The following is a 13278-nucleotide window of genomic DNA, read 5'->3' on the forward strand; positions in this document are numbered from 1 at the left end:
ATGTGAGGCTGGATGAACACAGCAGGCCCAGCAGCATCTCAGGAGCACAAAAGCTGGAACCCTCACCCCATTCCCCTCTCTGATGAAGGGTCTAGGCCTGAAACGTCAGCTTTTGTGCTCCTGAGATGCTGCTGGGCCTGTTGTGTTCATCCAGCCTCACATTTCATTATCTTGGATTCTCCAGCATCTGCAGTTCCCATTATCACTAGTTGATTATAAGATCTCAAGTACTGGACAGAATAAATGTTTCCGGACTTGTTCCAAATATCTAAATTTGATGCTAATTATATTTCATTCTACTTGACGTTTCCAGGAATAAAATGTACAGACTAAACATCAGACGGTAAATTATGTGTTTTCTGCAAGGTACAACAGGTATGCCACTTCCTTGCATTAAAATAATTAGGCCTTGCTTTAACACGTAAAACTCCAATTTATGTTGCAGCATGTGGGCCAGAAGAGTTTCAATGCATCTCATTTCAGACGTCAGACAATGTTGGCCTGCTAGATCAAATGTGATTTTTAGATTGATTCGAGCAGTAGTTTAAACCTGAAAGTGGACACTCCACACTGTTTGGAATTGGTGAGAACTGTTGATGCTGGAATCAGAGTCAATACACTATCCAGCTGGAGGAATACAGCAGGTCAGGCAGAATCAGAGGAACAGGAAAGTCAATGTTGCAGGTTTATACTCTTCATCAGGACTGGGGAGGGGAAAGGGAGCCTGGAAATAAATGGGGTTGGGACTGGGGTAAGATAAGTGGTAGTGGAGATTAGGTCAGTGGAAAGAGTGGGGCGCATAGGTGGGAAAGATGGACAAGTTTTATCAGGTCAAGGAGGTGGGGATGAGAAGGAAAGTTGGACATGGGATGGAAGTTGGGGATGGGGAGATTTTGAAACTGGCGATTTCTATGTTGAGGCCATCCAGCTCTAAGTTCCTGAGGGAGAAAGAGACATCATTCCTCCAAATTGCGTGTGGTGTCATTGTGGCATTGGATATGTCACCAAGGGAGTGGGAGGGGCAATTAAAAATGGTTTGCAACCAGAAAATGTTGTTGATTAATGCCTACAGAGTCCAGATATTTTGCAAATCGGTCACCGAATCTGTGCTTGGTTTCACTGCTGTAGAGAAAACCACTTCAGGTGCAACGCCTCCAACAAACCTCCATCCTCTTAGACACCACCCCACGGCCTCCTACCCTCTTTTAACCTCATCATCTCCAACTGCCATTGCGATATCCATCGCTTGAAATCTCCACCCCTTCATTCACTCCAACTGTCCCCAGTGGAATGCACAACCCTCTGCTCCAACCCCAGTTTCACCATCAAACCCACTGATAAGGGGGAGGGGGGTCCCAATGGTGGTATGGCATACTGCCCTCTACATTGTGGAGGCCAGGCACCAAACTGTCCGACACCTCCTCCTACTGACCCCTCAATTATGACCTCATCCTTGATCACCAAACCATCATCTCCCAGACCATCAATAACCTCATCATCTCAAGAGACCTCCCATCCACAGCCTCTAACCTCATCATTCCCCTACCCCATACCACCCATTTCTATCGCCTTTGCAAAATCCACAAAAATGACTGCCCTGGTCAATGCATTATCCGTGCCTGCTTCTGCCCCGCTTACCTCAACGCCATTTTTTTTCACCCTAGTCCAGGAACTTCCCATCTACATTTGGGATACTACCCACGTCCTGCACCTCATCCAGGACTCCCAACTCCTCATCTTCACCATGGACATCCAGTCTCTATACACCTGTATCTCCCACATATGGCCTAAAAGTCCTTCGCTTCTTCCTCTCCTGCAGACCCAACCAGTCCCCCTCCACTGACACCTTCATCTGCTTAATGGAACTTGTCCTTACCCTCAACAACTTCTCCTTGAACTCCTCCCGCTTCCTACAAACTGAAGGGATGGTTATGGACACCTCTGTGGGTCTGGGCTATGCCTGCCTCTTCACGGGTACCATGGAACAGTCCTTCTTCTGTTGTTATACTGGCACCAGCCCTTACCTCTTCCTCCACTACACTGACAACTGTATTGGGACTACCTCATGCTCCCATGAGAGGCTTGAACAGTTCAACTTCACTAACACCTTTCATGGAAACCTCAAATTCACCCAGACCATCTTGGATACCTCCCTCCCTTCCTGGACCTTTTCGTCTCTATATCCAGTAATTATCTCAGCATTAACATCTATGTGAAACACACCAAGTCCCACAGCTACCTTGACTACACCTTTCTCACCCACCCTTCTGCAAAAATGTGGTCACTTACTCCCAATTCCTCCACCTTCACTTCATCTGCTCCAAAAATGGAGTGTTACACTTCCAGACATCCCAGATGACCTGCTACTTCAAGGGCAGCAACTTCCACTCTCCATTGATTCATAATGCCCTCACTGCTTCTCTTGCATTTCCCTCAATTCTCCCCTCAAACATCCTCCTCCCAACAATAATAAAGACAGAATCACCCTGGTCCTCACATACTACCCCACTAACCTCCACATCCAGCGCATCACCCTCTGCCACTTACAATTCGACCCCAAAGAGATATTTCCCTTCCCAACCTAACCTGCCTTTCTTAGGGACCGCTGACTCTGCAACTTGCCTATACACTCCACACTCCCCATCAACCCCACCACATCCAGTGCCTTTATTTGCAACTGTAGGGAGGTGCTACAACTGCCCTTATACCTCCCCTCTCACCAGGCCCCAAACAATCTTTCCAAATCTGACAGGGATACAACTGTACATACTCAACCTGGTCTACTGAATTCGTTGGTCCTGATATGGACTCCTCTACGTTGGGGAGACCAAGCACAGACTCGATGGTTGATTCATGGAGCATCTGTGCTCTGTATGCTGTAGTCAACACCACCTTCCGGTTACTTCTAACTTTTTATTTTAACTTCTCTTTTTCCCTCCACTCGCCCCATCCCAACTTCCTTGTTGACATGTCCATCCTGGGCCTCCTCCACTGTCACAAGACACCACCCACAAACTGGAGGAGCAACACCTCACTCCATCTCAAAAGCCTACAGGCCAATAGCTTCAACGTACAATTCACCAGTTTCAAAATGTCCCCACCTCATCCCATTTCGAACTCTCCCTCTCATCCCCACTCTTTGACCTAACATAACTTGTCCATCTTCTTTCCTACCTATCCACACGTCCCTTCCCCCAACCAATCTCCACTACCCCATACCTGCAGCCACCTATCACCATCCAACCTACTTCCCCCAGTCCCAACACCCTCCATCTATTCATTTCTGAGCTCCTTTCTCCCTCCCCAATCCTGATGAAGGGTGAAAAGCCAAAATATCAACGTTTCTGCTCCTCTGATGCTGCAACATGCTGTGTTCTACCAGCACCACACTGTATTAAACAAAGAACAAAGAAACATACAGCACAGGAACAGGCCCTTCGGCCCTCCAAGCCTGCGCCGATCAAGATCCTCTGTCTAACCTGTCATCTATTTTCTAACGGTTTGTGTCCCTTTGCTCCCTGCCCATCCATGTACCTGTCCAAATACATCTTAAAAGACGCTAACGTGTCTGCGTCTACCACCTCCACTGGCAACGTGTTCCAGACATCCACCACCCTCTGTGTAAAGAACTTTCCACGCATATCTCTCTTAAACTTTCCTCCTCTGACTTTGAACTCATGACCCCTAGTAATTGAGTCCCCCACTCTGGGAAAAAGCTTTTTGCCATCCACCCTGTCTATACCTCTCATGATTTGACATCTGGGATGTCTGGAAGTGTAACACTCCATTTTTGGAGCAGATGAAGTGAAGATGGAGGAATTGGGAGTAAGTGACCGCATTTTTGCAGAAGGGTGGGTATTGATTCCACATTGTTCATCATCTCCACACTGTTGTGGGGGGTTGGTGGGGCAGGTGGGGCAGGTGGGGTTGGAAATCGTGGTGGTTGTTACAACATATTCACAAAAACATCTTATGAGCAGTGGGAACAGTATTAGCAAAGTAAAATACCATCTGTAATCCTGCAGCACTCAGTTGCAACCAGCAGAGGTCTTCACTGAGTCAGCTGAGTGTAAGGTTGAGGAGAGTGTTAAAAGGTGGTGCCTACAGATCAGTTGCAAAATTGTTACATTCCCACGTTCTAACCAATTCCCTATCCACACACTTCTTTCAAAAAAAGAATGGCAGCAACTGAATGGGCCTTACATTCTGCAAACATTTTCTTTGCCAGTTCAGTAGCATGTCAAAATGTGCAATTATTTATGCAGTGAAAAGAAAAAAAAATTACAGATCCCCAGTAATCCCCTCAAAGCGTAACTGGGTTTACATTTTACATTACAAATTTTTGCACAGCAAAATTTTCTTAAAGATCACTGCTGATATCAAACTCAGTTGGAACTGCATTGAACCCAACAGTGCAACAAGTTGACAAATGGTTGCTAGGTAACATTACAAATAAGGCAATGTTGTCAGTACTTCACTTGTGCCCTTTAACTCCAATTATTTGTCAGAATTTTCATTTCACCTGTCCCAGCCTAAACAATAATACATCAAAATTTAAAAACACCGAGGCATTTTGAAATAAACTAATGAAGATTCTCAAAAAATCTTCAAAATTATGATGGAGGTTGATAGAATATAGAACAATACAGGCCCTTCGGCCCACCATGTTGTGCCAACCTATTATCCTACTATCCTGCATACCCTACATTTTATGATCCTCCACGTGCCTATCCAAGAGTCGCTCAAAAGTCTCTAAAGTATCTGACAGGATCTGACAAGCATCTACAGTAGCTGATAGGGGTAGACAGAAAATGTTTCCATTTGTAGTGGACACCAAAAGATACAGTCATAGATAAAAGATGGGCCATGTGTTCTACCCAAAGGCAATTCCTTAGTTCATTATCTGATGAAGATAGTTACTAGCATGTCTGATAGGGAATTCAATAGAAGTTTCTTTACCATAAATGCCTGAAAACAAGAAACTCATCACCACAAATTGTTTGAGGCAAACAGCAGAAATACTTTCAAACACAAGACACAATAGATGCACGTTGATGCGATTAGAAGAGGAAGAATGGAAAGACACTAACACAGACCATTAACAGTCTCTTCCTCGACGAAACCAAACCTGTGCACACCATCTCAAAGATGCACCAAAGTTAATTCACCAAAGGTCTTTTGACATCTTTCAAACCTACAACTTCTCCAGCTAGAAAAAGGGCAGCTTGGAAGCACCCCCACCTCCAAGTTTTGCTCTAAGTCATTTATGATCCTAACCTGGAATTTCTCTAAAATCTGGGAACTCCCTTCCCAATAGCACAGTACTAAGGATATATCTAACCCTATCACCACTCCACAAATGGACTGCAAAAGTCCATGAGGATAGTTCACTGTTCCCTTCTCAGGGGCAATAAATGCTGCCCTGACCAGCAACACCAGCATCCTGTCAATGAATATAAGAGAAATAGATGGGCCAAGTGTTTCAGTGCAGTACAGACTATGAAATTGATCATTGAATTGTGCTGGACTTGAGTATCTTTTCTAAATTCCATGTAGCTTGGACCTGCTCCAAACTAAGTCTCAAATGCAGTTTTACAAGCTTGAGATCCCTCACCAGGCAAATGCTGAGGTCTTCTATATTCTGTGATACTGTCACTGTGTTGAGACAATTTATCTTCTTCTTTGAAGTTATGAGCATCATAATTCTCACCCAGGGCTTGTTTCAGCATCTGTTAACAAGATAATATCAGTCAATTCATAGATAGCTCAAGAGACTATTCATAGGAGTCTAAGAACTGTATGAATCATGGAATGATGTGGCATCAGAAGCAGAAGTCATTTGTCCTAATGTACCTGTACAATTAAACCTCCTGTAAATTTTTCCCCTTTAAATAAAATGTTTGGTTTTGCAGGTTACTACTGTATCTGCTTCCATCACCCTTTCAGACAGCATATTCTTGACCATAACTCACCGTTTTAAAAAAAAGTCTAATCTTTCTTAAAGAGAGAGAACTGAGAGCAAACTAGTGAATAACAAGACAATAACAGCCTCTTCATATACTAAAAAAAAAGCACAAGGTGAACATAATTATATATCACTGGGGAAACCAATGTGGCTCAAGGTTGATAAGTCTCCTGGCCCTGATGAGATGCAAAGTAGGATATAAAAGGAAGCAGTTACGGACATAGTGCATGCACTGGTAATAATCTTCCAAGAATCCTTAGATTTTGGAGAAGTTCCAGATGATTGACAAACTGCAAAAGGTAACAAATTTATTCAATGAAGGAAACAGACAAACAAAAGTACTACAAGCCAGTTAGCTTAACCTCTTATCAGAAAATATGTTGGAGTCTATTATAAAGGATGTAATAGCAAAGCATTTAGAAATACGTAATGATGATCAAGTAGAGTCAGCGTGGCTTCATGAAGGGGAAGTCACGCCTGTCAAATTTACGAGTTCTTTCAGGTGGTAACAAGCGGGATAAAGGGGAACTGGGGAGCAGTCGATGCTTAGACTGCACTTAGAATACCATGAATAGTTTTGGTTGCCTCATCTAAGGGAAAATACAATTGCATGGTAAGCACTCCAGAGAAGGTTGAACCCAGATGGCGGGGGGGGGGGGGCATTTTCTTAGGAGAGATGGTTTGTACTCATTGTGAGCTCAGAAAAATGAATGAGAGAAGACCTTATTGAAAGATGAGATTCCTAGGAATCTTGGCAGGTTAGGTGCAGTGAGGTTATTGTCCTTGTGGGAAAATCTAGAGCCAGCTATCATAAATCTCAATTAGGAGTTGCCCATTTAAGACAGTGAAGAGATATTCTGAGTGTAGCAAATCTGTGGAATTCTTAACAAGCCAGCCTCAACGGCCCTCTATAGCAAAATACATTCAAGACTGAGACGGATTTCTAAGCAGCAAGGCAAATCAGAGTATAGGGATAAGGCAGGAAAGTTGGGTGGAGGATTAACAGATCAACCACAATCTCACTGAATGGCAAAACTGTATTAAAATGTACCAAATGGTTGACTTCTGTTCCTAAGCTGTTTTGATTTGTTGCTTTATTTTTGCTACTTAAAACAGGTTTTACTCATTTCTCTGTTAACTACCTTTCTGACCTTTAAATACTTGTAATCACAATTCTCCTCAACCTTGTCATTGTCAAAACTGCAGTGCCACTGGTTTCTCAGTACAAGAGAATGTGTTTCGGTGCCATTCTAGTAAATCAAGAGGAAAAACACTGGAAATCGGTAATAACAGAAAATACAGTGGGGGGGAGAGAGAAAGAAGAGAAAAAAAATTCACAGGATTGATGGCATTGGCAGAAACAGATACAGAATTGAACGCGAGAGTCAAAAGAGGATTCTTATTTGAACCCATTCTCTCTCCACAGCATCTGCAACCTACCTTAGTGTGATGTCTAAGGCAAGAATGTTACAGCTGAGACAATCACCAATTCATCAAGCTTTAACATATGCTACTCTTGCATTCTGTGCAAACAATCCTGTCTGTATGTTTTCTGGCCAATTTCAGCTTTAGAGAAACAGCAGATACTGCAATGGATAGTGTCCATTTATGTATAGCAAAAGAAAAAACGAGCTTTGGAACCTGAAAACAAAAAGTAGTTAGAGCTCAATTTCCGATTTTATGATCCTCAATGGGTCCTACGTGGGAAAATGGAATCATGCAACCTGTCTGGTGAGCAACATTTTGTACAGCAAGCCAGACTCAAAGAATTGAACTCTCAGGCAAAACGATTACTTTTCAAATATCTGAAGTTAAAATTAATTGGTTAATGACAATTATCTTCTAGCCTTCTGAATCCAAACGTTACCATATCAAGTTGGTGCAACTTTCGAGACAGCTGCTCAGACATCTCATGCAGCTCCTCCTCTGCAAGAATATTCCTTATTCTTCGGCGAGAGAGAGGTTCATCTCCAAATAAAGTGCATACATCACCTCGATCTCTATGGCTACCATAAAAAGCAGTTGCAATTAGAAAAGACTATAGACTACAACTTTCACATATTCATAAGATAATTTTTAAGCAATGGACAAAATCAATTCCTACCGCGTAGCATTTGACTTTTTGGGATTCTTCCACCCAGTAAGACTGGCATGTCTGTAGTTATACAATTCTTTGCCTTTATTGTCTTTTATCACTATCATGTGGAAAACAGTGGCAGAACTGAACAGTGTCAGCATGGGATTTACAAAAGGGAATTCAAGCTTGACAAACTACTGGAATTTAGAGAGGATGCAAGAAGTAGTGTTGATAAGGGGATGCCTGTGGAAGTGGTTTATTTAAACATTCAGAATGCTTTTGGCAAGGTCCCACGTTACAGAATAATGTGCAAAATTAAAGAACATGGAATTGAGGGCAGTGTACTGACATGGATAGTGAAATAACTTGTTAGCAGGCAGATAAGGTTGGAATAAATTGGTCTTTTTCAGTGGCAGGCAATGGCTAGTGATGTACCACAGGACTCCGTACTTGGAACACAGCTGGTCATAATATTATAAAAGATTTAGAGGAGAGATCTAAAACATGATATGTCCAAAGTTTGCAGACAACACAAAGTTGTGTTGGAGAGAGAACTGAAGAAGTCGCAGAAATGCTGTTGTGTGATTTGGACAAGTTGAAAGAGTGCAAATGCATGTTAGATGAAGCATAATCTGGATAAATGTGGGTTATTCATTTTGGCATCAAAAACAGGGAGGTAGATGACTTGAGTGGTATTAGATTAGGAAAGGGGTAGGGTATAGCAAGATGTACAGTGTCCCTATACAGTATACCAGCCACTGAAAAACAAGCATGCAGGTATAGCAGTAAGATGGCAAATAGTTTGGTGACCTTCATTGTGAGAGGACTGAGTCTAGCTACAATTGTACTTGGTCTTGGTGAGACTACACCTAGAGTAGTGTGCAGTCTCATCAGAATGAGGATGGTCCAGCTATGGAGTTAGTCCAACAAAAGGTTTTCCAAACTGATTCCTGGAATTGGCAAGAATGAAAAGGGACTGGATGGACTATATTCATTGGACTTTAGAAGAAGGGGATGGGGAAATGTCAGTGGAATTGCTGACTGATTCTGCCCAATGCCTCTTACTGGTAAGCCCTCTCCGACAATTGCTGTTGAGGGAAAGAGTTTGTGATTGGAGGAGTTGCATAATGAGGTGGTGATAATGAGGAAGTTACTGGGGGAAGCAAAATCAAATGCAGATTCGGGTTGTGGGAGTGGGAGTGGAATAGAATATAGAACATTACAGCACAGTACAGGCCCTTCGGTCCTCGATGTTGTGCCGACCTGTCATACCGAACTCAAGCCCAACTAACCTACACTATTCCATGTACGTCCATATGCTTGTCCAATGACGACTTAAAATGTACCTAAAGTTGGCGAATCTACTACCGTTGCAGGGAAAGCGTTCCATTCCCTTACTACTCTCTGAGTAAAGAAACTACCTCTGACATCTGTCCTATATCTTTCACCCCTCAATTTAAAGCTATGCCCCCTCGTGCTCGCCGTCACCATCCTAGGAAAAAGGCTCTCCCTATCCACCCTATCTAACCCTCTGATTATTTTATATGTTTCAATTAAGTCACCTCTCAACATTCTTCTCGCTAATGAAAACAGACTCAAGTCCCTCAGCCTTTCCTCGTAAGACCTTCCCTCCATACCAGGCAACATCCTAGTAAATCTCCTCTGCACCCTTTCCAAAGCTTCCACATCCTTCTTATAATGCGGTGACCAGAACTGTACACAATACTCCAAGTGCGGCCGCACCAGAGTTTTGTACAGCTTCAACATAACCTCTTGGTTCCGGAACTCGATCCCTCTATTAATAAAAGCTAAAACACTGTATGCCTTCTTAACAACCCTGTCAACCTGGGTGGCAACTTTCAACGATCTGTATACATGGACACCGAGATCTCTCTGCTCATCTACACTGCTCAGAATCTTACCATTAGCCCAGTACTTTGCCTTCCGGTTACTCCTACCAAAGTGCATCACCTCACACTTGTCTGCATTAAACTCCATTTGCCATCTCTGCCCAGCTCTGCAGCTTATCTATGTCTCTCTGCAACCTACAGCATCCTTCGTCACTATCCACAACTCCACCGACCTTAGTGTCGTCTGCAAATTTACTAACCCATCCTTCTCCGCCCTCATCCAGGTCATTTATAAAAATGACAAACAGCAGTGGACCCAACACTGACCCTTGCGGTACACCACTAGTAACTGGTCTCAGGATGAACATTTCCCATCAACTACCACCCTCTGTCTTCTTTCAGCAAGCCAATTTCCAATCCAAACTGCTATATCTCCCACAATCCCATTCCTCCGCATTTTGTACAATAGCCTATCGTGGGGAACCTTATCAAACGCCTTGCTGAAATAGAGAAGGAAGTCGTGGCAGAATAAAGTAAGAAGTGAGAGAACGAATGATGGAGAATGCAGCTACAAAAGAGAGAACAATCTGTTCAAGTATGCATGTATGCATGATAGATACACATTAGCTGCGATCTTACCTGTTGGCAGAATGTGTTTTGGGTGATGGTTGTGTGTGGAGAAGATTGTCAATTTTTTGTCTTTTTTTTTTGTTAAGCAGACTTGCTGTTGATTTTTGCCTGCTGCTATGCGGCAATTTAAATACTGCCATGTCTAAGGAATTAACTTCCTTGTCTTGTGGTTTTAGATTTAATGGAGAGTTAGTAATTGAGAGTACTGATTATGTATCTATGAGTCGAAATACCCTGTATGTGAACACAAATACAGACTGTATTACCTAATAAGAGTTAGTGACAATAAAACCAAAAATTAACCTCAAATTGAGAGTCTCTTCTGCACATTTAGATGGACACAAACATTATTTTCTCATAACATTATTTGGAACAATAACAGAGTGAACTCTTTTGGTGCCTGTTTGATATCTGTTCCTTTAACAGCATCACTAAAATGCTTCACATGAAAAGTTATTGTTTGTAGTACCTTATCTTTGGTCAATTAGTTGTAGTTACCTACATTACAACTGTGACTAAACTTCAACAAGTACTGCATTTGAAGCACTTTTGGACATTTAGATGTTATAAAATGTGCAACATACAAAAGGCAACTGTTGGTTTTCATTTCCCCAGAATAATTTGTCAACAGTATTGCAAATTTAGGAAATCAGAACATACAGTGAAAGGGAACTATCCTCATTCCTGAAGTCATGCTGGTTGCATGAGGACTCCCAATGGTTAGTCTCCCCATGTTCCTCCAAGACTGAATCCCACTGGTCAGTTTTACTCTGCATGGTCATTAATCTGATGTCTGGCTGGGTTTGAAAGGCAACACGCTTCTGTACATTGCCAGAGTTCTGTAATACAAAAAGTAACAAGAAACATCTCCAAATAGTATTTACTTAAACAGTTTTATTATGATTATAGCTGTAACATGTTCTTCAACTTGAAACATGGCAGGAGGGGTTTGCGAGAAAGGGCTGGGCAGAAAATTCCAAATTCTCAGTGTCCTGAGCACAGCGTGCAAGTTTTTGAATGATCAATATGAAACAAAAATTTTAAAAATCCAACAGGCTGATCAATGGTATTTCCCATGTTAGGTAAAGCAGTCATGGCATCCAAACCATCAAGAAATTACACAAAAACAACGAAATTGGTAAGTAAGTAAAAGTTTAAAAAAGGTTTTAGTCGTACTAACCCCGAGATGGGCAATGAAACAAGGTGAGAAAAAGACCTAACTAAACAAAAGTTGGCAAATTCACCCTGCTTCTGAATCCATGTCAAATCAAAAATATTTCAGATGATGAAATACGTATAAAATTCCATAGATAATCCAATTATGAATCCTTCTACATTGGGAAAAAAAGACTAGTGGAAGAAATACAGAAGAAGCATAGGATAGCTGCAACATTTGGACCTAATTCAATCGGTCCAGAAACATACAGAATGAGGAGATCGTTTTTATTTCCAGCTGACAGACCATTCCCAAAGTGACAAAAAGGAGAGAGAGCATAACAGAAACACTCAGGCCTTGCAGCATTGGTGGAATGGGAAGGAATCAAGCATCAGTTCATTCAGTATCAGAACTGATAAAAGATACATCAAAGGAAAGAAAGACAACAAAAAAAAAGTTTTCCACCCCTTTGAAAACCTGAGAAATGAAAGTGACAAAAAGAAATGACTACACAAGGCAAAAAATGTTGAGAGCACAAGAAAAGGTTGGATCCAAAACTAGTAAATGATAACATCTGAACTAGTTCCAACGAGTTGCCATTAGGTACTTGAAACATCAACTCTGTCTGTTCACAGATGCCGCTAGAACTGCACCAGCATTCTGTTTCAGATTTCCAGCATCCATAGTATTTTGCTTTTATATCAGCACACCTACTATCAAGAAAAATAGTAGTTATAATCTGAAATTGTCAAATTTAACATGGAATTTACATAAAGTCTGTTCAATCAAAAGATGGGGTGCTGTTATAACAGTATATGGAGAAGAGGCTAGAGTGGGAGCAAATTGGAGACAAAGTGGCAACCAATAACCCAGGGTCATGCTTGCAGGTTGAAAGGGGGCATTCAGCAACATTCCCTATGTAGAGGGCCCGAATCATGGACAAATACAGTACATTGTCCCAACTGAATTAAAAAAAAGTTACAGTTTACTCATGTTATTTGTCTTTGATAGTCTGATAGAGCTGTTCACTAGACTAGAATGCCTACAGTGTGGAAACAGGCCCTTCAGCCCAACAAGTCCACACCAAAACTCAGAGCATCCTACCCAGACCCATCCCCCTATTACCCACCTAATCTAAACATTCCTGAATACTACGGGCAATTTAGCATAGCTAATCTACCTAGCTTGCACATCTTTAGACTGTGGGAGGAAGCCAGTGCACCCGGTCAAAACCCACGCAGACATGGGGAGAATGTGCAAACTCCACACTGAGTCGCCTGAGGGTGGAATCAAACCCAGGTCCCTGGTGCTGTGAGCAGGGCTAACCACTGTCCACCATGCAGTCTTCAGATAAATATGGTCCTCAACGTAGTTATCCTCCATTCCAAAAGCCTCCCACCTTTTACCAGAGATAATGGGAACTGCAGATGCTGGAGAATCCAAGATAACAAAGTATGGAGCTGGATGAACACAACAGGCCAAGCAGCATCTTAGGAGCACAAAAGCTGACATTTTGGGCCTAGACCCTTCATCAGAAAAGGACCCTTTCCTGATGAAGGATCTAGGCCCGAAACATCAGCTTTTGTGCTCCTAAGATGCT

At 42.3% G+C, this 13278-nt stretch overlaps 1 protein-coding gene across 2 annotated transcripts in view; it reads right to left on the reverse strand.

The window, feature by feature from the left end:
- LOC125463513 (trichohyalin-like) overlaps positions 1–13278 on the reverse strand; it is a 65470-nt gene that overhangs the window by 24943 nt on the left and 27249 nt on the right. For both annotated transcript variants that reach the window (XM_048554836.1, XM_048554837.2), the window contains exons 11-13: positions 11183–11361; positions 7833–7971; positions 5615–5729 (exon numbers count right to left, since the gene is read on the reverse strand). In XM_048554836.1, the coding sequence (XP_048410793.1) occupies positions 5615–5729; positions 7833–7971; positions 11183–11361 (433 nt within the window). The remainder of the gene's footprint in view (positions 1–5614; positions 5730–7832; positions 7972–11182; positions 11362–13278) is intronic.

Source organism: Stegostoma tigrinum, chromosome 22 (assembly GCF_030684315.1).
Source record: "Stegostoma tigrinum isolate sSteTig4 chromosome 22, sSteTig4.hap1, whole genome shotgun sequence".
NCBI classification, from domain to species: Eukaryota; Metazoa; Chordata; class Chondrichthyes; order Orectolobiformes; family Stegostomatidae; genus Stegostoma; species Stegostoma tigrinum.